Source organism: Pholcus phalangioides, unplaced genomic scaffold (assembly GCF_987345545.1).
Source record: "Pholcus phalangioides strain wild (caught in Gottingen) unplaced genomic scaffold, Ppha-v1.0 ptg000011l_1, whole genome shotgun sequence".
Taxonomy (NCBI): domain Eukaryota; kingdom Metazoa; phylum Arthropoda; class Arachnida; order Araneae; family Pholcidae; genus Pholcus; species Pholcus phalangioides.
In genome coordinates, this window is record NW_028301604.1 from 19,334,230 (window position 1) to 19,360,128 (window position 25,899).

Sequence of the window (25,899 nt, forward strand, 5' to 3'; positions counted from 1 at the left end):
TTTTCTACCGACGATCAGACGGGACTTCTACTCTGTACTTAGGGTACAGATGTAGGGTGATTGCTGTTTCAGGGTTATGACGAATATATGGAATAATAGTATAATAATAATATAATTTTGACGAATATATGGGGCAGCTCAAGCTTACCTGCCACCCGGGTGCAAAGTTTCATGTACCGCCCCTAAAGACGACCCTAGCGGGTGACTGACAGGGCTTTAGGTGTAGGTGACCCTGGGATTAACGTGATTTTTTAAAAAACAAGCATCACATCATTGTTTACGGAACAAAATGTCCCGCTTTTTAAGAAACTGTCCCTCATTCTGGTTCAGGATTATTTTAACATTCTTGATTGCGCCAGATAACTTGATACACATTATATCTCTTATTGATAAGTCATCATTACCATGCCCCCCATCACAACCTGCAGCAGAGCTCCCAAGGTGGGACCTTTGTCGATCCCCTCTGTAGTGAATTTATAGTGTGAAAATAAAAGAACACAAGAAATGAGGAGAATCGTCCCTGGCTGGAGCCCTGTCACATCCGCCTTGTATGTGGGGGTGGGGGGGTGGGGGGGGGGCATGATTACTATTTACATTTATCCCGTAAAGAGGAAGTATATAAGACTATAACGAGGCGACTCTTATTAAGAAATTTATTTTAAGTTCGTTTCTGGTACTCCAGATACGGACACAAGGATTTTTCCTTTGCTTTTATTTGACCGTTCCAGAAAAGTTACTGGGTGAGGGACATCAAAATACCCCATTGTGACAGAGTGCATTCTTGTTTCTGGTATTACGGTCCCAGATCCTGTCTGTTCACTAAAGTTTTCTCAACATCCTTGTCGTTGAAGTACGGCTCAAAAGTGATATCGCATGTGGGTTTTTAGCATTGGAATTTTTTTAAATGTTGGTTTCTAACTGAAGCCTAAGATGCCATCCCTTACAACTTGCCGCCCGGGTGCACCGCACCCACTGCAACCTCACTTAACCTCCTCCGTGATTAGTGTTGTAATAATTTTTTCGAGAAGATTTCAAAAATATGATCACTTGATACATTTCAAAAATTGACCACCATGTTAACTGTTAAGAAAATGCTTTACGAGTGGTAAGGAAACATTAATGTCTTGATGATTAATTGATGAAATGACATTAATTTAATTAAAATTAACATTAATAAAATGATATTAATTGAATTAAAACTGACATTATAATGAAATAACATTAATTTCATTAAAATTATCATGAATTTAATTGAAACCGGCATTAATGAAATGACATTAATTTAATTGAAAGTGGCATTAATGAAATGACATTAATTAAATTAAAATTGTTATTCATGAAACTTTAATGTCAAATGAGCTAAACTTCTTTTGCGAATGCACATATTGCTAAATAAAATAGTTTAATAGAAATCTGGTTGAGGTCACTGCCAGAATTCGAAGCATTCATTTTCTTAATTTGAATGTTTAATATTTTGTATTTTTATACATTATATAGATAGATTAAAGCCTAAGGCAAAAATTTTATACGTTTTGAAAATATCAAAGTATTTTTCCTGTTTGTACAAATTGGTTAGAAGTTTCATGTTTGAATCGAATATAACAATACCGGCCACACCTTTTTTCTTCATCCTATATATTAATCTTATTCTCGATAACGACAACAGTTTTCATGAATACATTGTTTTAAATGTGACCTTCTGACACTGAAGTAGAGACCTTGATTGGATATGAACGATAAAGAAGAATCGTGGAAAAGCTTTAGGCGAAATTCAGTGCAAACTTGGAGACGGAGCGAAACTGACTCTCTTGAAGGGAAATTAAACCGGTTGTAGATTCCGTTAATGGTGATTAAGACGAAAGAAATTACATTTAATTATTGGTTTTTTTCAATAGGATGTCTGATACAGATAACTTCAAGGAACACCTCATCATAATCAAACGACAATATTATTGTTGCCTTCGGTGTAGTGGGAAAGATAATTTACGTCAAAGACATAAATACCATCAACAGAGAAAAAAAAATTAAAACTATATACTGAATTTCATTATTGCTGTCATCGATCTCTACACGTTCACGAACTGGATTTTCTTCCTCTAACATTTTGAAGAAACTTAATCATTTAGAAACAACCTTGGGATGACAGGGCAAACGGCGTCGTTTAATTGCGGGGTTCATGTTGTCGGAAAGGTATCGAACATTTTTATGTGATACGAATTAAAATATGTATATACCGTATATTTTAACTAAGTATTATTGCTAATTTTTTTGTATCCGAAATACAGTTCTATGGAATTGTCCCATGTATTAAAAGGAGTCGCTTACTTTAAGAAAACCCGATATGAAATATAATTTACGGAATTTCTAGGAACAAGCACTGCATGGGCGTATGCACTGCCGTGTGCAAATAAACATAAAAACATGTTTAAGTGCCGTATTGAACGACTTTTTCAGTTTAGATTCGTCGATGAATGGAATAGTTTTCATCCGGGGGTTATAAATTCTAACACAATTGATAGGTTTAAAAAGATGTACAATAGACATACTGGGATAAATCGAGAAGCTATCCATACTTACATAAGACAACCATAATCTTTTTTATAGGCAGTGCATTACATATTGTTAATTGTTAATTTTTTTTATATATGCTTTTATATTGGGTATTTTGGTTACGTTTGACATCCATATTTTTTATGGGCATAATTTTCCCAGCCACTTCGTTGGGCAATTTGTCTGTTGTGGCTTTTGTATTTGTATTTATTCTCCATGGGATTACTGTTGTTTTGTGTATCCTAAGAAAATACATTATATTAGAAAATGATTGCTAAATCTCAGAACTAATTCTGAATAGTTGAAATGCAGTCAATTAATCAATAACCGGAGGCATCCAATAATGTTAAAAGTTTACTTTTTATTTTTTTATAGTTTTGCTTCTCAAAAAAAAAACTAACCTATTCACCGTAATCTTTTGAATCTTACGGATCTTGTTATAAAATCTTTAATTCCCGAATAACTTCGAAATTTATAAAAAGTCAACTTCAAAAATCGTCCGAATAACGTTTTCTATTTGACTGTTTGGATCAGCGATGGTATTTTTGGTGTTATTAAAAAGTGCAATTTTTTGAAATAGGTACTTCCATGTGTAATCTAGAATTTAAGAAAAATACATTTATTTAAGATGTGTTATCGTCATCAAAAATATTTGCAGACCTTGATACATTTTTTATAGAGAACTAAGCCTTTTAAATGAATTGTTACTTTTGAATTTTTTATTCCAATAATAGACAACTACAGTGTAGTCGTCAAAAGATATCAGTATATCTTACGATGAGAATTTTTCTGAAATTCACTAGTTTCGTTTCAGTGGTCTTGTTGCGATAGGTATATTTCCTATTTGTCGAGTAAACGATGTGTGTGAACTGCGAAATGATTTTCTAAATACTGCGCTCATAAATGATTCTCTAATAGGGTTGTTAATAAATGGAATAGCTTATCCCCGGGGGTAGTAAATTCTAACACAACTGACACGTTCAAAAAGAAATACGATAAACATGTTGGGGTAAATCGAGAGACTATCCATCTTAGAATAAGACATCTATAAATATTTTTATGGGTATTGTATAATATTTTATCATGTATATAGAGTTTTTAGTTTTATGATTGCATTTCTAATTGGGTTACTGTATTTTGAAATAAATGACATCCATATTTGTCATGAGCATTTTTTTCTCAGCCACCTTGTTGGGCATTTTGCCTGTTGTGGCCTTGTATTTGTATTTGATTATTGTAATTTCCATCGAAAACACAAAGTTTTAAAAATACAACATTGTAGTCTCTTTATGAGCACTAAATGAAATTTTCATTAATGGTTCTTTGAAAGTATAAAAGATGCAATCAGAGTGCAAATTAGGGATGTATAATTAAACATTGTAGTTGTTCCAAAATTCTATCTAACTGATCATGTGTTTGATAGTTACAGTATAGAAGTATTACCTAAGAATTTCTATACTAGCGGCTTTTTCAGCTAGTCTCATCTTGATTGCGCGTCTTTGTTCATTTCTTCATGATGTTTTATTCAGAGAACGTTATATGACTTTGAGCATAAGAATAAACTTTAATATAACACCGTAAAGAATGAAAGCAATTTGTGTGAGAAAGCTATTTTGCACAACGGCGCCTCTCTTGCGGAACGAAGTACTTACTTTACAGAAGGACGGATGCTTTGTGAAGCATTTTTTCCAAGGCAAGGTCGACGAAACTGAACTTAGGTGAAAACTGGTTCGTTGAGGGGTGCCGGATGCATTCGTAGGTAGTCCATCGGTAGGCAATTGAACGACCTTGCACACATATTACTTTTCTTTTTCTTATTTAGCCAAAGATGAGGCAAGGGCGGGGCAAACAAAGATGTTCATGAACACCAAAGGTCTAGTCACGCAAATAGATCAAACCCGTGGCAAAGAGTAATTTTAAGCGATGCGTCAGCGGGAAAGACGATTTTGTTTCGGTGTTATTTGCCGCGAGCAATTTTGTTAGCTACGGTAGCTAACCTTGTGTACTTCATCGAAGTACGTATATGTTTTGTTTCGAATGAAATCTATAATTGTAAACGCTCTTTTGTTTATGCCACTCCTCCTAAACAATTTCCTTCTATGAAACAACCACAAATTACCAAACAAAGTGATTAATATGAAAATGTTTTCACGCGGAATATCAGCTGAAACTAAATAATTTCCTTCATTATATTTTTCTACCAAGCGTAAGTATTCGCTACGCACGCAAGGAATTCAATTTCCTTTTCATTAGAAACTTCACTCAAGCGTTAGAAATTTTCTTAATGTTTAAGAAAACAAATGCCATTTGTGAAAACAATTGATTTTTAAATCAAGCTAAACTAAACAAAAAATTTCTTCCTTTTCAGTTTTGAGAGTGGAAATACAGTGTGTCACAAAATAAAAAATCTAAAATTTAATACGGTCCCCGTGTGCTCAAGAACACAGTTACAAAGTTGTTGCCCTGTCTTTGTTGATGCCATCAAACCAAGAGCAATATTCACAGAGATATTCGAATTCGAAAAACGGAGGAAATTTGAGAAAGAACAGCGATAAAACTGTTTTCGAAGGTTTTTGGCAGCTGGCGGATGCGAAAATGTATTTTGGAAAGAGAAAATTCAACTGCTCCTGCGGGGAATCGAACCCACGTCCTTTCACGTTCCGGGTGAACGCCCTAGACCACTAGAATACCGAGGTAACGAATATCTTAATCTTTCCTTGGGCTCGTGCGCACTAAACGGGACCGTACACGGACGGTCGGAAAACTCAGAATTGCTGACAATGCCACCAGATGGCGACATATCTGAGGATGATGTTAGGTCAGACCGTCTATGTACGGTCCCGTTCAGTGCACAAGAGCTCCAAGGAAAGATTGAGATATTCGTTGCCTCTGTAGTGTAGTGCGTTCACCCCGAAAGTGAAAGGACGTAGGTTCGATTCCCCGCAGGGACAGTTGAATTTTCTCTCTTTCAAAATATATCTTCGCATCAGTCAGCTGTTAAAAACCCACGTATGGACATCGGAGAGTGACATCATCCTCGGAAAAACCGTTTTGCCCGCATTCAATGCTGTTCTTTCCCAAATTTCCTACGTTTTTTTAATTCGAATACCTCTGAGAAAATTGGACTTAGAAACATAATTTTTTTTGATGGCATCAGGAGAGACAGGGAAAAAACTTTGTAATTGGAAGTTAGAGCACAGGGTGACCGTATAAAAATTTAGATTTTTTTATTTTGTGACACACTGATTTCCACACTCAAAACTGCTACAGGGTAATTTTCGAACGCCTGTTGAGCATTCTATAAATTGGAATCATACCTCTACGAAGGACGGTTTATGAGATAAAGGCCGTGCTAGCACTTACAGGACGCCCTGTATTTATTTGGAAAGTAATATTCAAATATATTTATTTTATGTTGCGATTTTTGAGGCTTTGCACGCCTTCAATAAGGCCCGGTATAAGCAGTACAATTTGAAAAATCGATTTTTTAAAAATACTTTTTCCGGCTTTCAATACGTGTCATAAAATGCTTATATAATGAATAGCTTATAATATGAAAAGGAATTATAAGCTAAAAAAATTGAGAATTTAAGTGTAAATTAAATTTCGTAATTCAGAGGGAGTAAAATCGAGTCTTGTTCTCGAACCACATCTGGTTCAGGTCTTGTGTCATGCAATGATAAATTTGCTTTAGAAAAAAGAATCAGGTTTTAAGTGAGAGTTATTTCTTAAGGAAAGATATGGTCGGAACCGGTTTTTACCTGCTATTGTGTCGCACCCACTCAGTAGGTCAATGCTTTATATCTTTCGATAACTTTTTTTCTTAAATATGAAGGTGATGTGGCTATATGAGTGAATTGGATATTACGTAAATATTACATGTTTTATAAGTCGATAGTTTTCCAGCTCAAAGCAATTATCATTTTTTTACTTACATTATACGAATATTTCTTTTAAGAAAATTTTAATGTAGTAAATAGTAATAGCTATATATGAAACAAATAATAAGTAGCTGCAACAAAAAAATTAATATCACAAATTATAACGCGCATTTGGATATTTGGCGCCTTTCATTGAAATCACTTTTCAGAATTGAAGTAGCTTTCGGCACATTGCGCGTACATTTTCTCTGTCTCCCTACATGAGTGATCTAATTATCATATATCGGGGGCGCGGTAGTCCAGGTCGATAAGGTACTCGCCTAAAGGAGCAAAGGATGTTTAGCGGTGTCGCGAGTTCGATACCTGGTTCGTCCTTGTCAGCAAAGCTTTTCTGACACAGGAGTACAAAAGAAACGGCGACATGACCACAGAAAAAATTGCTACCGCAGGGAGTCCCCCATCGAGGGGCTTAGCGCACCAACCTCTCGATGAGTATAAAACACAAGCCTGCCGTTCGGAATCGGCAAGAAATTGTAGGTCCCGGTCTAATTAGCCCTCGTGTGCAGAAAATGACCGTGGTGCGACAAAAATGATCAATGATTATATATCAGGGATATTATTATTTATCTCGGGGGACTTGATACAAATCATTATTGAGCTTTGAGTCACATTACTTTCCAATTCATCATTAAAAGAAATATTAAAACGTAGAATTTTTTTTTGTATTTTTGAAAAATAGTTTTTGAAAGTTACATTAAGAAATGTAGTTTTCGTCATTTTTAAAGCTCTCGTTTCTGTAACTTTTTTAAAGATTATGTTAAAAATTATGTGCCGCCATTGATTAGTTAAGAATTTCTTATTCTGTTCAGAGGCATACATTTAAAAAAATAATCACATGCGCAGAGGGTGCATAGGAAAGTCCCGTTTTCCTGAAATAACTCGCGAACCGTTGATCTTAGAAGCATACTTCCAGTTAGGAAAAAGTTTCCAAATAACATGTAGGAGGGGTTGTATAGTTATGAAAATGAAAAACTTTTTATTTGATCACCCGGTCCTGATAAACCCAATTAGAAAGTGATTTCTGAATTAAAATATTTAAGTGAGTATTCCACTTAAAAAGATGGATTTTTTTTGGGCTCAGGAGAGACAGGGCATCAACTTTTTAATTGGGTTTTGTAGGACATGGTGACGAAATAAAAAGTCAATTTTTCTATTTTAATAACTACACAAGCGACGCCTCTGAGGTCTACACGTTATTTGAAGAGTTTTTCTAATTGGAAGTATGCTTCTAGAATCAACGGTTCGCCTTACGCATCTTGTGTGTACGCAACTCTATCTATCTCTCTCTCTCTCTTACAACTTCTTCTTCTATTAAATCAGACAGAGTTGCCATTTTTTGATTAATCAGCTACAGAGTATGTATTTGTTGATGATTCTGTCTAACAATTTTTTTTTAAGTTCGGTTGCATGTTAAACACAGGTAGACATTTTTGTTTCTTAATTTTTTATTTGCACGGTTATTTCATGGACGCCAGTCCCCATTTTCATTTTTAAAATGCATTAATTAGGTTAACTAAGTGGGATATACTGCACTTGGTGCTAAAGAAAATCAAGTAAAGGAAAGATAATATTTCTGGATATTTAATGCCGAGATGAACTTGGAAAGAAAAGTCCAATCGTCTCTGACGGGAATCAACCCGACTCTCCTGCAATCCGGACGAGCACGCTATTCATATGCACCATGGGAAACACGAATTTGCTTTTTAGACATGTCCTCTCCACTTGTCAATACAAGATTTAAAGTTGGCTTTACATTCACACATAATCGCTAAATTCATTGAAGCATCACGGTTATGAAATAAAATGCACGAAAGAGTTGGTGAAATCATCATTTGTTGTGTGTACATTTTGACAAAAAAACGAAATAATAAGCCTAACATAAATAACTATGACATTTTCGAAGTCTCAGCTGTATCAATCACAAACACCCACACTGTAAAATATCAATTTCAGTATGGAAAAATAAAATTTAAAATATTTTTTCAATCAACATTGGCGTGAAGATAATGCGTGCTCTTTCACAATTTAGGCTAGAATACACACGCTACTATGTAGCACTAAAGCATACCACTTTCGAGCATACGCAACCAGTGAGTTTATTGGTTGCATTCGAGAAAATGTTACCAATAAGCTCATTGGCTGCATATGATTGAAAGTGTCATGCTTTCATGCTACTTAGTAGCATGCGCCTTGAACACCTTATGGGTATTTAAAAGCAGACAATAAGACCCGAGATACATATGCTACTTATTAGCACGAAAGCCCGCTACTTTCGAGCAGGTGAAACCAATAAGTTTGTTGGTAACATTTGCTCGAATGCTACCAATGAGCTTATTGGTTTTATTTGCTCGAAAGTAGCGCGTTCGTGCTGCTAAATTGCGTGTGTATCTCGGGCTTCATAGTTCGTTCAACTGCTCTTGATTTTATAAGCACTCCACGTGACACTTCCAACCGAATATATATATATTGTATGTATCTTTTTAAATTACGAACTTTTCCCAACAAATGGATTCACTTATTTATTTTGATCAATGTACTCATACATCTCTTCATTGTCCCACTTAGACAAAATACATCGTGATCATTTGATACATGATTTGAGATTACACAATCTTCTCCATAGCATGTTACCATTGTAAAATCAATTGCGCGTGATTTGTAAGGATCTTTTATGCAGATACATCGAACAGAAGCAATTAGATACAACTACAGATACGGCCTACATTCTTAATTAGCATCTGTGTTTTACTATGCTCAAAAAACAATGCTTATTCATTGATTATATCTCTGCAGTTGCTATCACAAACACGAAGAATTGTTATTTCCTGCGGATGTTCTTATCTTCAGAGAAATCCAACAATGGGGATGGTTGTATCGTTTAGATTCTCTAGAATTATAAGTTACAAAGAATATAAGAAAAAATGCGGTCCTTGAAATAATTTCCAATGATGTTGAGTGAAAACCTACGGTGGCTAATGAAGGTTACTTTAAAACTGATATGTGTACTCATGTTCAGATCAAGATCCGACTGAATACATAATTCATTGCACATTAAGAAATATATTTTCCATGAACACATGAATCTGATGCGGGGAAAGAGCGTAAGAGTAATTACGATCACGCACATGAGCCAACTAATGCTCTTTTGAAATGAGTATTCACGATCGAAACTACTGAAGCAACTCGAGTATCAAAACTGAAAATTCGAGTCTGTAACTATCGTATGCAAGAGTGTGTAATTAGGGCCGCAACTAGATGCTTGGTCACTCGGGGCTAGTGCGCATTTTGGCGCCCCCTTGTAATGTTGAAGGTAAGGTTTGAGAATTAAATTTGCGCCCCCTCTGGTCCAGCGCCCGGTGCACGAGACTCGCCTGCTCCCCCTATTTGCGGCCCTGTGTGTAAGTCTAAAACTGAAATCTATCTGAAACACCAAGGGAGAAAATCGACTTGCGTCATAAGAACTGGCTCAAACTGAAGGGAAAACTATAAAATAAATCGTTTTAGTTTTTAAAAGTTTGATGAATCACTGAAATTTTTCTTCACTGTCATTAATAACAAGAAAATTCCTTCAAAAATAGTATGACTTTTTTTCAAGGTTCTTAGTTGTAAGTCATTCGATCTAATTAATTGTTTTAGTTATAAGTCACCGGATCATTAAAGACTTGGTTAATCAGAAGATTGCACATAACTTATGTGAGCAGTTTAAAAAATAATTTTTCCGTTACTAAATACTTGTTACAAGGGAAAGAAAGCTGTATCTCTGGTATATTGGTTAGCGCACTTGTCCTGTATGCAAGAGGACACTGATTCGATTCCCAGAAGAAACAATTTAATATTCATTTTTAGGGGCTCGCATCGGTATAACATCCAGGAAAATCTGTTTCCTAAATAATTTTTTTCCAGTTTCAAGCGCACACATTTTTTTATAACATACATCAAGTGATTCGTGTGAAGGTACGAATACAATTGTGTGTGTGCATATATAGAGAGAAACGGGTTTGTTCAATTTTCATGTGAAAAAAAATCATGTCTTTGGTCATGCGCAACATAAAAGAATTTTTGTTGACGGGCGTGTTTCAACTGTATGGGCTAATTTGGTTAAATATTTTGTTAAAGGGTGGGGACGAAAATGAATATTTATGACAATATTCGTTATAAATGAAAATAAACAATAAATATTAGATAATTTATTTTATTGAATAAATAAAGTTCTTTAGCTCCGGTCAATTGTTTATGTCATAAGTGTAGTGATCTTAGTCCATATTAACGAATCGTTGCAAGCGACTGAATAAGTCATCAATCGTATGAGCTTATTCGATTGCCTATTGGGCATGAGCTCTGATCTGTAGGTTTATATAAAGATGTACCGATTAAAACTTCAGTCCAACTGCTAAAACGGAATTCCGAAGTGTAGCTAGACAGTCGATAGTAAGACAGTATTGATGAAGAAACTGTTCCCTTTACAGCACTCCACTCGAGTGGCTGGCTCCAGTGCTGAGGTTTCATATTTCTTTCGTATTCATTACGTGTTTGTTTAGTCCGCATGTTAATCGGTATAAAAAAAATCGCATGTTATGGTATTAATTTATCACTAGTTCAAAGTTAACATTTTGCGATCACCGAAAGTGGAATGTCGTACTTTTATGGTTTAAAATGCAACAAAGTTCTCATTCGTTGGTGTAGCAGTTTTTAAAAACTTTTTTATAATTCAATTAAAGTTATATGGAATCAAAAATCATGCAAACCAAATGTTTGTTTGTAGGAGCTAGCAGCATTAGTCAAAGAAAGGATGGCTCCCGTGCACATGAAAAATGACCTCCATTTTCCGGACGACGATTCCCAAGACGAGGATGACGATGAAAAGACTCCGCTCAACGAGAATACGTATGGAAGGTGGGTTTTTTTTTTTTTCATATTTCTTCACGACAATCGTTTCATTGAAAAATAATTCATAGTGGAGAGACATTATATTTGATCGTAACAATGCGCTTTTTAGAAATATCTCATATAATTTACTGAATTCATGTAATGCATTCATAGTAAATCGCATTCGATGCAATATCGTCAAAACTACTGACTGGGTTTGATGTAAATTATTTTCCCTCGTGTAATGAATTTTTGCATTTTTAGTTCATTTGCTATGCATATCTTGCATACAAGCAGACGTTTCTTAAAAATATTTGCTATTTACTGCACGATTTCATAAAAATCTGGGGAATCTGTTACTTATGCAAGCGAACAAACGATCGTTCACAAAAATCTGTTTCGAAACATGAATATTAATATATTCTGGTGTCTTCTCAGACTTTCAGAAAAAGTTTGAACAATGGGAATAAAGTCTAGTTTGTTTAGATCAGTTTCTCTTGCTGTGTGGAATTTACAAACGAGTCTAAATTGAGATGAAAACGAACATAATACGAATAATTTAACATTCAGCTTCTGCAAAATCTTGATCAATTTTAACCGTAAGAAACGATATTGTTCGATAGATATATTCTATTGTCTCTATTGAAAAATGCTTCTTAATGTTAGCTTGAGAGATGTTCTATTCAGATCCGATTTATAAAACAATGGCATATGTGGGAGGTCAAGCCACGCAGTTACAAGTTAGCATCAGATAACTTTGTTCCATTCTTCAAAAGCGTTAGGATATAAAATAGGTCATAGAATTATCTTCGCTTTTAGCTATATGTAAAAAATGACCAAACCTACGCTTACCTTTTTTATTTCTTAAAGGTGTTTTTTTTTGTCTTGTTTCAAAGCCACTCCCTGAACTAGAGCATTGTTTCTAGTTGTTGCACAAAACATTTAACTCCCTTTACTATGTTAGAGTTGATATCAATTATCGAATTCCTATCTAGATTAACAAAATCGTAAACTATTGAAAATTCGATCGTGATTTTTATTTTTATTACAAACTTGTAATAGCGGTTGTGGTATTTTTTTTGTTTTCGAGAAATAGAGGGCTGGACTTGTTAAGCAATGTAACGTTGCAAAACGAAGCAAGTATGAAGATATGTTACGAACTAGTTCATAATTTTTTCAATGAAGTGAAGTCCCGATGGAACGATACTCTACGGACCAAAGAAGAATATCGTTGTGAAGGAATGATAGCCCTATCGAGACACAGTATTATGAAAACGCGCCACCAAATTAACGCGGCTGTTGATTTTCTAAATTTTTATTCTTAGTACCACCAGAAAATGCGTCAATAAGCATTCATTCGTAGCAAAAAATTGCGATTAGTTGATTTAATTAATTCGGTACGTTTTGCCCTCGTGAATGGGTTTTAAAGCTTTACACACTTCATTGTACTTCTCGGAAAGTAGCAATTCCGATCACTTCATAAACGCTTCCGTTTATCAGATGATGCGAAATTCCGATGGTATTGGGGGGGGGGGCCCACGAAAGAACAAATTGGTGACGAATTTAAAAATGTGTTGAAGGGGATTTTGAGGTATAAAAAAATATCGTTGCAGTGGTTATAAATCGCTTCAAAAAATCGAGCCCAGGACAAATATGAAGTTTCCGGACCCCATAATATTCTTCGAGGCAGAGACGTAAATATAATACAAAAAGCAGATAATTTTGGGGCCCCGTTTGTTAATGCCAGAAACGCCCCCCCCCCCCCCGTAGAGATTTATCATAGTAAAGAATATTTTTGTACCAAGAGGTTTAATACTAAAAACAATGCTATTTAAACAATTGAAGAAAAAAATATCGTCGCAGAAGAATGTATCGTTGTAGCGAGGTTTCACTGTCTTCAAAAAGTTTTCCCAGGCATATACATAATTATTTTAAATTGGCTTTGTTGAAACATTTGCCACTCTCTAATCATTGGTCCTGAGAGTTTAGTTCACAACGGAATTTTTTTTCAATACCTTCAAAAAAAATTCGCTTAATCAATAGGGCTGGGGGAATTGATAAAAATTTTAAACTGGTCAATCAAAACATTTGTCTAATTTTAATAGAATACTTTTAAGTACCCCCTACATGGGGCGTATAGTATTTATAACCTTATAACAAACTCATTACGCAACTTTTTTATATTAATTGATGCTATACGAAAATGTATTTCTCTCACCTATTCACTAGATGTAAACAAATATTAGAATAGATTAAGAAATTAAGGCTCCATACTTGAAGTGATGCTGAACATTATCAGATCCTGGAATTTCTTCACTAGGATATTGCCATTTTTTTAGAAAATCAATCATTTCAAGATAGTCATTGATTTGAAAAAGCTACTTTCGATCTTCATATTTTTTTTCCCTTAGACGCTATCAAATGGTGCTGGGAAGGGGAGCTGTCGTCTCCATTGAGAACATTTTTCGTATTCAAGAAACAACATATTTGGGTCTTGCCTTTCAAAACTGAAAATAACACTTAAACTGAAATCCCAAATTTTCGTTGAATCGACTTGTATTTCCTCCATGTCGAAAAATTTGATCAAAATATTAATATTTTTAAATATGATCACTCATTTAATGTTACGTATAAAAAATATAATTTAAGGCATCTAATCGGTTTCGTCAAACAAATAAAAATGCATTTTGAATTAACAATTGATCGGACCAGTCCTATTAATCATAATTTATCTTGGTTACTATAATATTTAATTTATATTTTACTTGGCTAGTAATTCTTTGATTCAGTGAGAAATGGTCGTTCAAGACGTTCGTGCACATAACATTTGGATGAAGCTTTAACATTACGATTCGTTAATGTAAATGTTTAGAGGAAAGGACATCAACCGTTCACGAACTCTGACTAGATCATTGCTGTGTAATAGCCCCGGATGCCCAGCTGACGGGTTCTTTAACTTCATTACGTACCTTTCCCAAGGTGTAGTGGACCAAGAATCTGCACTATTCGTGATGATACACACCCACGACACTGCTGATGCTGCTTGCATAATAAAATGTTCTATATAGTGTCGTGGGCGGACCCGTTCCTTCGTACCCACCTTACTTCAGCGAGAGTAAATCACAAGATATGATGCTCTCGTATTATCAGATGATGCGAAGCTATTTTGAGACGTTATGTGTAATTATCAACCACTTACGTCCTTTTCTTCCTTGTAATTTCAATGATTTTCGTTCCATCAGCTGTATTAAAAATAACCCTAGACTGTCTGCTACGATAATAAGTACGAACGTGTTCATTCCACCTCAAATTCTGAGACAATAACATTCATGCGATGTTCTGTAAATTATGGTTATCCAACAGTGCAATTAGTTAGCGAAAGTTTTCTTTTGCCGCGTAAATTTGACAATTTTTATTTGGAGAATTGCACATGAATGGTATAGTTTTTCGTATTTTGTAAATTATTTGAATAAACCATCGAATTATAGTGTAGTTGAAATTGATGATAGTAAACACAAGATTTGTTTCTGAAACTGCGATCTAGGGCTGTTGCGATATAGCTGTATAGAACTTTTATTAAAAAAATGCAGATATGAATATCTATGGAAGAAAGTGATGATCCCATACATTAAAAAGAATATTTTACCAGAAATGTTGACTGTAATATAAAGAGGGTGTGTATTTTATAGATGGAAGTGAATCATACGTATTACAATGACAAGGTAAGCCAGATATTTGGGTGAAGCCGTAGTTTCGCTATAAGTCTAGAATTTCCAGACCAAAGTTTTTAGGCGTATGGTCATTAGAGCTATTTCGAAAACACGTAAATGATCATACAAGAAAGTTATATGAAAAGACAAGGGTGTCGTGCTCTTTCTGGAGCTGCAATTTTGTCTATTCAAATGTCATTCGGGAACTCGAAATTTTAAGTCTGCCCAAAACTTTTATTTCCTCGTCAGTTTCTTTTTTTAAACACTTTGATAAACATCGAATTTTTATGACCTTTAGCTTTACTAGTAAAGTTTTTGTTCTATTCAAGTCAGCAGTTATGCGATTCTCCTCTGAATAGCATGCTTGGTTTAAAATGAATGGGAACACCACGTATCTTGCATTGCACTTTTGTCTAGTTTTGTTTAAAAGAACTTTGCAATACCGAAATTAATAAATTCTAAAATGAAATCTAATGTAGAAGTTGAGATGAAATCACAGCCGGTATCAAGAATTGCTTCGATAAACTTTATATTAAATTAGTGAATGCTGGACATTTAGTATTTATACATTGTTGATACAATAGTTCTAGTTTTCCCTTATTGTACACGTTGTCGTAGTTCACCCAAATACGAGATTGCGTTTTGTTGGATAGAAGAATCATAGAAAACTTGCAGTATATTTGCTTGCGTTTGGAAACTACTTATTGCATGCGTAAGTTTAAAATACAGAATTTTTCTCGCCATTGCTCTCGTATACTTTTTCATTTAAAGAGAAACTGCTTGAACTTCTAAATCCTTGAGAAATCGTTCTCTTGTCACAAAACTGTTTTGAAGACTTAAATTGATTTTTATATTTTTAACCTTTTTTAGCGGCAACCCCGAGATATCTCGTCAAATTTTGATCTACTTTATTTCAGCTACCCCGAAATATCTGCTTGTAAAAATGCATTGAAGTTCTTATTTACAGTAAAAGTTTTCCATCTTCCCCCTTCAATCAACTGCCAGTGGGCGAAGTCAGTTCTCGTTGAAGGTTAGATAAGAGGAGGGAGAAAGACTCCCCTTTCTTTAATTCTTTCAGCCACTGTAAAGAAATGTGCTAAGTATAAATTATATAGATTTCTTTTCCAAAAGTATCTTTCTTCCTAGAAAGCCACACGTCATGGCAGTGTTTTTCTATCGGTAAAATAAAAATATATCGGGGAAATAAAAGCGATGGAGGAGTAAATCTTGGTGGAGGGGGGTGGTTATATCGGCTCGCAAAATCTAAAATTCTTAAATAGGTGGCAATTTGTGAAGGTTTTGCAATTTCAAATGTTGCAGTTACAATGCGCATCAAGAAAATTTTAAAACTGCTTAAAGGGTTAATCGAGATTTGGTTCATTTTTTTTGAATTGTATTTTCAGATATATGTCGATCGCTCATATCGACCATGGAATGATTTAACCTTTCCGCCGTTCCACGCGTGCACTTCACTTTTAACGGTTTTAAACGAATTTGAAGGAGTGAATTCTTTTTTCAAGTTAAGATCTGAGGTACATATTTGTACCTAACTCAAATGGTCATACTGAAGATATCGACCCAAATTAACTTTAAAGATTCTTTTTAAAGGGCATTTTGATACTAATTTTTTTTTTCAATTTGTTTGTTGTTAGTTTTTCAATTTGTATATTTGGCTCAGGTGTGAAGAGGTTACGGTTAAAATATATTATAGGAACAATGTAATGTTGACGCATTTAAGTTTATCGACATGTTACATAATTTTGTCGCACCAAAAACTGATTTTATTTGTTGCAGTAGACGCAATGGTCAAGATAGTAAAGCTTGGGATGTCTTTGTGGTTACGCCTCCAGAAGAAGGCGATGAAACACTAGTTTCCAGAGTCGTAGATATTACCTTGAAAGTGTTCAAGCTCGTTATTTATCTTCTTACCTTTTGTGTTGTGCTCACTTCTGCAGTCATTTCTAAAGGTCTCGTATTATTTATGACATCACACATCAAAGGAAATAAAACCACCACGGTTTGTCAAAAAGGTTTAGGTGAGTTGGATTTATGCATTTGCTTTCAAAACTGAGTTTTTTTTTTTGCATCATAAATATATTAATGAACTTCATTGTCTCTACTGTGAAACAAGCATTTTGCTGCTATTAATGAGAAATTTGTTTGAGAACTTAACCTATGTGAAGTAGATGTATAAAAAATTCTTTTCGAACTGATTAGTTATACTGCCAGTTACTGTAATAAAGTGTGGCCTGCAGATTTTATTCTTAAAAATGGTATGATTGTGAACCAAAATCATTTAAAAGTGCTCGCTCATTAAAAATTGCCAAAGAAATTTTCTGGTCCAATGAGAATTTACGTGCAATGCGATTTTTAAATTAGACTTGTTTCTCTATCAAAGCATCTGTGCCAGAGTGAGCTCTTTTCATAAATATCTACAATTTTACTAATTTGCATCCACAATGATACTTTTACAGTACGTAAAAATCAGTTTCGTTATGGACGCACTGTGATACCAGATAGAACTAATTTGAATCCTCCCTCTAAATTGTGCTAACTGATCATTATTGTCCTCAAAACTGGACATTTTTGAATATGGACATTATCGCCGAGTATGCATAAACTTCCATTTTTAATAGAGCTCCTTGAAATACTAGGTTGACTTGTCCTACTTTTGTACAAAGATGATGTATGTCAGTATTATCGCTATAACCACTCGCTGTTTCTTATACCATTTTCTTTCAACGATTTCTGAGACATTACTTAGAGCGGCAGACCAGTTATTTGTTCAAGATGAACGATGAGTCCACTCCTTTATAGGCTCCTTACAACAGTCTTTTAAAAACTTCCCACTGCAATATTTCTATACTTTTTTTTCATCTGCAGGTTTAGACAGAGAAAGAGATTACGAAGTTTTGTTACCGGAAACTGAAAGAATCGTCTGGATCTGGATTTTGTTTTTCATTTTGGTTGTGCCGGAACTATTTGCTCTTTTTCGTAGCACCAGGATATGTGTGTTCAAATCGTACAAACGTCCGAAGCTTTTCACCTTTATCGCTGTAAGTTTAGAATTTTAATAAGATAACTTAAATGTGCTTATAAACACATTTTATTATTGCACTGGCTTCAAAGATTTTGGACAACCTTGTGAATTGCTCCAAAACAAATTACGAAATTCAATGCAGAACATTATATACCACAGTAGACTCTCGACTTATGTATTAATTTTTAACTAATTTTTTTAATTCTCCGTGATTCCAAGCTGCCCAAAAACCGGTTTTTTGCTACGCAAAAGCGACCATTAAAATCTCCCGCGCTGTGCTAGCCACGCCTCAAAACACGGCCGGTTAGAGCGTAAATGGAGGGACATGGCGTCGTGGAAGAGGGCTAAAAGGACGAAGCACTCAGTCATTGACATCGAGGACTTAAATATTTAAAACCGACTTTTCAGCTTAATCTTAGGTCTACCTTTTGACATTTGCGTTAAAATTTGTCAATGAAGAGAGAAATAAGTTTTTTAAATTTTTATAATTACGTGTATGGGTGTGTGTGTAATGTTTTGTTTATTTTAAAAGTGTGTGCGATTGTTTCCTCCAATCAAATATTGAACGTTTTAAGATAAATTATTGGTGTGCGTGCGCACACACCTTTCAGCCGAACTCATCTTCAGTTTTCTATAGCCAATGATGCTGAACTGTTGGTATTTTCTTGGAACCTGAATCCTCTCATCTCCCAACTCTATAGCTTCGTTCCACTGTACAATAATTCACTTCCAAACAATTATACATACTGTACCTGTGAACTACAGATGTAAGTAGGGGTGGATCCGGGTACAGTTTATGTAGTTATAAACGATTGACAAGAAAACAAACGCGTGAATAGGAGCAGCTTTATCTGTCATCTTTCTTTTGGTCTGAGGAATTCCTCTTAATCCTATGGGTATGCCTTAATGAGAGAGGACTGAGTCTTGACATCAAAAAAGTTATAACTGTTTTTGACGAGGGAGGGGGGAAGGGGGTATCATTTGTTGCTAAATTTCAATTTATTCGTTTGCGTTATCAAATTAGTTTCGAAATAGATTTTCCGAACTTTTCACATTTCGGAACACCCTTCGGTCTTAATTCTTAATGTGTTCGAATAATCGAGGTTCTACTGTAATTCTGTAATAAAATCTTAACGTGCAGTTCAGTACATAAACATTTATTCAATACTCGCCTGTATTTAGAGGTCGGAAAATATGATTGAGCAAGTGTTTTGGTAATACATAATAGGGTGTTATTGGAAATGGTTGTGTTTTTTTTTAATATAAAGGGCAGGAACTTGTACAGGGTGGACAAAAAGTCCGTAGAAACTCAACTTAAAAATGAATAAAAACTGGAAAAATAAACGGTTTGCAGGGTTAGCATCGCTAGGTCACGGGGAATTTTTTCAAGACAAAAAAACAGCCGATAAGTGGCGCTGACGTACACAAATCAAAGAAGATGCGCAAATAACGAACAGAATGACTCCAAATCGTTTATTACAGCAATGTGTTCCACAGGGATAACGCATTGCAGGCGAGTAACGAATGCAGCAACGGCAGTGCGCAGCAGATCAACATACTGTTTGCAATGGTGAACGGGTTGTGGATTAGGAGCGCAAGTTCTTATAATCGTCTCATTTGCATATTTCCAACGAAGTCACTAGTACCAGCGCCGCCTATCGGCTGTTTTATTTTTTCGTCTTGAAAAAATTCCCGTGACCTAGCGAGATGCTAACCCTGTAAACCGTTTATTTCGGCTATTTTTTAGGTTTTTATTCATTTTTAAAGTTTCTACGGACTTTTTGCCCACCTTGTATATAACTCCGCAACATTAGGCCGGATAGTCCAGAGTCAACCGTACTTATAAAAAAAAAAAATACGATTTTTAATTTAATTTAATTAAAAGTAAATATAGAAAGACGATAAAATTGCGTTCAATAACTTTTTAAATAACTTAAACTGAAATTTAGAAACTTTAAAATTTTTTTAATTTTGGAAATATGTCAATTTTTCCATATTTTTTAAATGGGGTATGGGAGAGAGTTCTATTAGTATGTATGTGATGGCTGATTTAGATGAATGCCAAGCTAATTCTTATTAAAATTTTTCTTTGTCTAGATATTTATCGCTGAAACAATGTATGCCACAGGACTGGCATTGTTGGTGTTCGTGGTGTTGCCAGACTTGGACGTAGTAAAAGCTGCTATGTTAACGAACTGTGTGTGTTTTGTTCCAGCTCTGCTTTCTCTTCTGTCTCGGAATTCAGGAGATACGAAAAGGCCTTTGAAAGTTATCTTGGATTTATTAGCTATAATATTTCAAGGGAGCAGCTTTGTGATATGGCCGATGATGGAAGGAGGTCCGCGATCGTGGTTAATTCCCATATCTGTTTTGCTGGTTTCAGTCCGATGGTGGGAAAATTACTTGGATAAGAAGTCTCCCTTTGCGTTTATGAGAAAACTAAGTCTAATCAAAGAAGATCTCAGACGAAGTAGATATTTTACGTATATATTCGTGTCCGCGTGGAAGATGATAGTCATATTTTGTGCCATGTTTGGATTTTTACACTTGACCATGGAAGATGCTTCATTAATATTTAAAGCATTCACTGCCAGCTTTCGTAATCATCAAATAACTGTCCAACAAATCAGGAGGTTAGTACTGCAGAGTAACTTTCCTGACATTCCTACCGCCAGTCCTTTAGATGAACAGATCGTAGTAAATTCCTATTCTATGACACCCATATACGTAGGTCTCATTCAAGTCAGCACTTCTTTGATATGCTACGTATTTGGAAAATTCGCCTGTAAGATATGCATCCAAGGTTTTAGTTTCGCTTTTCCTATCAGTTTGACAATACCAGTAAGCATATCTATGCTTATAGCTGCTTGCGGAATTAGAACAGAAGACGTGTGCTTTTTCGAAGAGATTGTTCCCAAGTATTTATTCTGGACCTGCCCTCAAGGGAATTTTTTTCAAGACTTCGTGTCGAGTCAGTACGCCTGGATGTGGCTTCTTTGGTTGTTATCTCAGACGTGGGTCACAGTGCACATATGGACACCAAAATGTGAACGTCTGGCAAGCACAGAAAAGTGAGTTTTTGATCATTTTAAGAGTTGACAACTATACGCATAAATTGTATTGAACACATTCTAAGGTTAATATATAAAGTTTTCTTTATTCTTTTAACATTCATGCGAATTTAAATGAATAACTTTGAATAGGAGAATTTTAACAATTAGATTTTTGGTTCTTATACGTCACGTTCATTCTGAAAAGTTGAAGTATTACCGTTAACCGGGACTACTTTTCCAATTGTTTTAAAAACCAGTGAAAATCGCCAAAAACCAGAAAAATATTTTTACTAAAACACGTTGCACATTAGTATCAACTATTGATTGAAAAGAAAGGTGCAACGCAATATTCAAAAATTAAAAGGTAAATTTGCCACGATTTTCATTATAATCAATTATGGACTGTCTTATACATTGAGTTAAAATTCATCTGGTACGTTTGGGAAATAAAAACTTCCCTCTGTTAGTCGTACGAAGAAATAAACTGTCTCATTGGAATTGACTACCAACAAAATGCTTGACACTTTTTCGCCAAGAACTTTACGACAACTGCAGTTTTAAGAACCGTACAATCGACCTCCTGTACCACGTTGATATTCGTCATTTCATGTTCGTCCAATGTTGAATCGTGCCCATCTTCATAGGAAAGAAGCGGGAACAGCAGGAGCGACTAATTCCTGTCCAAGCTTCTTAAGTAGGTTCTGCATCTTGCCCGAGTTCTGATTCAGATGCGTCATTGCAAGGGAAAACACAATCATTCATTACTGCGGCGATGGCCATTCCTCTGATTGGAGAGACTAGTAAAAGGAAAGAATCCAATTCGTTGTACAAGTACTCTGAAGGGATTCGCCCTTCACGTGCTATTAGTCAACGGCTTCTTTTAGTGCCACATCAATTCTGTCTTCTCGTTAGACTTTGACTGCAGCGTAGTATCATAATTTTAATACCTGCGTTAGTACCAAGTTGAAATTCCGCGTCTTGGCATCTGAATTACCTCTTAAAGACTTCAAATGCACGATTTTAAAAAAAAATTTGCAGAAGTTCTAGAAAATGACGAAATTCTAGGCTAGCAAAAAAGTTCCCGATTTTTCACCTAGCTCCCTGGTGTAACATTGCAAAGTTATGATTAAACCTAAATGTGCAACATAAAATGTACATCTAAAAGTGATTATGAAACATATGCTGTATCAAGCAAAATAAGTAGTTTTTACTTACCTTTGAATGAGCAGGGTAAGAGACTTCTGTAGACTACCGAAAACTCCTATTCTAAAGTCGGAAACAAAAACGCTGATTAAACCTGTATAGACCTGTAAACAACTGGCGAAACTGAAAAAGCGCAAAAAGGCTATCATTCCATGTCTTCTCTGTGCGATGAAATCATTATCGCCTCCACTAGTTGGTTCAAGAACTTCGCAGGGCGCAAAACATTTTTTTAAAAACTGGCGAAGTTTCCCCACGTGGCAAAAATGTCCCGGGTGACGGTAGTCTTTGAAATAATATAACTTCTAATAAATGGTCACAAGTATGTATATCTTGCGACAAAAAACTTTTATATATTTACAGATTATTTGTGAATCCCATGTACTGTGGTGCTCTGATAGACCAGTCGGTTGCAATGAACCGTAGAAGAGACGATGAAGGAGAAATAAAGAGCGAGGTATGCATCTTATTCAACTTTATTGAGAATTTGACGCAGTATCAATTAACTAGTGATGGGCAATTTCCTTTATCTGGGAATTCACTCCTTCAGTTATACATCCTTTTATGGATACATCACGGTTCAAGACATACATGCTCTACCGGTGAGCAAATGCTGCCATCATTGGGCTCTTCCATCTCATCCGATTGGGGCCCGTGACCTCAGACCTAAGTTTGTAAAAATGAACTAAACGGCACAATTTCAGATCACTGAAGCGACCCGTGTTTCAGCTCCACATCACTTAGGGCTCTCTCCAAATCGCTCAAGCGGCACGTTCACATCACGAGTGATCCGCGGCATATTTACAGCTCACTGTTTCGGAACATTTAAACGATTCGCGGCACATTCACAGATCATTCAAGTGGCCCACGACACATTTTAAAAACCACTGAAGTGACCCGTGGCCCATTTCACTCAAGTGACATGCGACGGCGCTGTTCGAGATCACTAAAGTGGCCCGCACTCTCTAACAGGTTGAGCACCCTTGGTTTAAAACAATTTCGAAAATATCGGGGCTTGATAGACCTGTAGCCGATTCCGAATGGCTTTTTCCAGCATCTCATTGAGATTATTATGCCAACCACTTGACGTAAATTTTCTGCGGCAGCAGTTTGTTTTTAAAGACCGTCTTGATGTTATCTCTTCCACAAGCGGTAGTTTACCTGTGTCAGAGAAATGATTGACACTGAGAAAGTTTTTTTTTTTTTTTTTTTCAAACTCGTGATAGCTATGAAAAGGAAATGTGGAGCGAACGCAGTTATCCAGGTCGATATTATTCTGTCTATAAATTCTTTAAAACGAGATCTAGAAATGTACCGAAATAGATATAGCTATCATTAGGAATTGGTTTTTTTTTTTTTTTTTTTTAAACAGGATTTAGATCTTGAAGGAAATGAAGAAAATGACATATCGCAGTACTATGAAACTATATCCATCCAAACAGAAACTTCCAGTAGCCACAATGGTAAAACTGCCACTGTTCGCAGCTCCGACCACATAACACGTATTTACGCATGTGCAACAATGTGGCACGAGACAACTGAAGAAATGTTACAGATGTTGAAATCTGTACTCAGGTAAGAGATGACTGTGTAAAAAGGAAAGTTGCTTCGAGATTTTGAATCTCGGAAAAAATTTTCGATTAATTTTTTTTAATGAATCTTCAATTTTGACAGAATGGACGAAGATCAATGTGCCAGACGGAATGCTCAAAAATATTTGAGGATAGTAGATCCCGATTATTATGAGTTCGAAGGTATATCTTTGATATTGTCATCTTTTGCACGATACATTTTTTTTAGCCATATATTGACATTAAAATGTTTTACCCTAATTTCTAATTTTATTTCAGTACACATCTTTTTCGATGATGCTTTCGAGCTTTGTGATAGTGATACAGAAGAGGAAATGGTAGTAAACAGATTTGTTAAGCAACTGATTCAAGTTATGGATACTGCTGCGAGGTAAGAATTATCTTTTTAAAAGTTTATTTCACTTCAGTTTTTAAAACACATCTTGTTCCAGCTCTCATTCGTCGTAATTTCTGAAGTTTGTTTTTGGTTTGCAGCCGGAATCTAATGCAATTCCATTCGTTATTTTTCAACAATTTTCCTTGAGCTGTTTCCTATGTGCCGAGTCGAGACCTAATTTTCAAATGAATTTGGTCTATGCTTTCATTTTTTTTCTACTATGTCTATCAAAAACGATTCGAATAGATTTTAATAATTCAGATTTTTTAATTTTTTATGCCGTTAGGTATGCAAGATTTTAGCTTTCCATGTAGCATATTAATGAATATTTTTTAATGGAATTGAGTGATAGTTTATTTCTGGTTTGGTCAAGTATTACCGAATGGCTTTTTTTTTAAAGCGGAAACTGGAAATTAAAAATAGAAAACGGGTTCACGCCCATTTGAGGAAGTGTTATATAGCGAGCTCCACCTAAATCAACTGATGTTGAAGGGCAAACTCTCATGACTTTAAATTGATATTTTTTCCCCTGTAAGCGAATTTGTTTTTAGCGGAAAAGAAGTTGGAATTCGCATTGCTCCAGTTTGAGGGAGAAAAGAAAACCCCTCAAAAAAAGCTGAGAAGGTCACTAGTTGTTTGTCGTGACCTATTTCTACAAATCTTTTGTTCGTTGAACAACGAGACTGGATTCGGGCCATTGGTTATTGTACGGGAAACCAATCTTTTTTTCGAGATGAGATTGGTGGCCCAACCAGTCCAGTAGTACCTAACCACCATTTCCGCTCTACTGAACGAGAAAGTGACTAACGACTTGAACTATCATCTGGATATGAGCAATTGATGAACAAAAAAATAAGTTATGATCGAATGCCAGAATAGCGTTAAAATCATTTTGTCGTTATTGCCGAGAACATTGCAAACACATGAAGTTTTCACCATGGTTTTCCCAGCTGAAATGGACTTCATGGAGCTGTGTCCAATTGCTCTTGATGATGGGGATTGATAAAATACAGTAATATCAGACTCGAGTAAACTGGGGGGGGGGGGGGTGGAAGTTAAGCGATTTTCTGAGAAATACATTCCTCAAATTCAGGTGTTATCGCGTTATTCCATTTTTTTTCATATTGGTCAGTTTATAAAGTCCAACGTTATTACCATTCGTGAAAGAAAAATTCGTTTAATGAAGATCATTAACAACAATGCACCTGATCTGGAACTCTCATCCCGCGGGAAAATATTTTCTTGCCTCGAAACTGAAGCAGCTTATTTCTTTCGGTGGACCATGGTGTTATCAAAACATTCAACGCGTGCTACAAACGACGTATATTTAGATCTAAAGCAGAGTCAACACCCGCTGCGCTACTCGACACCGCAGCGCGCAAAACTGATAGTGGCTCAAAATAGTGTGTAGAACTTTGAACGGAACAAGATTAGAGTAGCGTGTTCCGTATGGAGCGTTCGCTAGTACCGATCAGTGTCGGACAGTGTTGTAAGAAAACGCCGTCCGAATAAAATGCGCGCGAATGAGCTTGTTTCTTTGGTGTACTGACTCCCAGTGGATCGCGCTTCGA

At 35.5% G+C, this 25,899-nt stretch overlaps 1 protein-coding gene across 2 annotated transcripts in view; it reads left to right on the forward strand.

The window, feature by feature from the left end:
* Positions 1–25,899, forward strand: part of LOC149080182 (chitin synthase chs-2-like) — a 43,768-nt gene that overhangs the window by 6,810 nt on the left and 11,059 nt on the right. The window contains exons 1-9 of one of the 2 annotated variants that reach the window (XM_089239221.1): positions 10,532–10,990; positions 11,254–11,384; positions 16,862–17,103; positions 17,951–18,123; positions 20,205–21,178; positions 22,724–22,817; positions 23,733–23,935; positions 24,035–24,114; positions 24,211–24,322. In XM_089239221.1, coding sequence (XP_089095347.1) covers positions 10,934–10,990; positions 11,254–11,384; positions 16,862–17,103; positions 17,951–18,123; positions 20,205–21,178; positions 22,724–22,817; positions 23,733–23,935; positions 24,035–24,114; positions 24,211–24,322 — 2,066 coding nt within the window. In that variant the 5' untranslated portion in view covers positions 10,532–10,933. Of the gene's footprint in view, positions 1–10,531; positions 10,991–11,253; positions 11,385–16,861; positions 17,104–17,950; positions 18,124–20,204; positions 21,179–22,723; positions 22,818–23,732; positions 23,936–24,034; positions 24,115–24,210; positions 24,323–25,899 lie in introns of those variants that run through there. The other variant, XM_089239222.1, reaches the window with a different exon arrangement.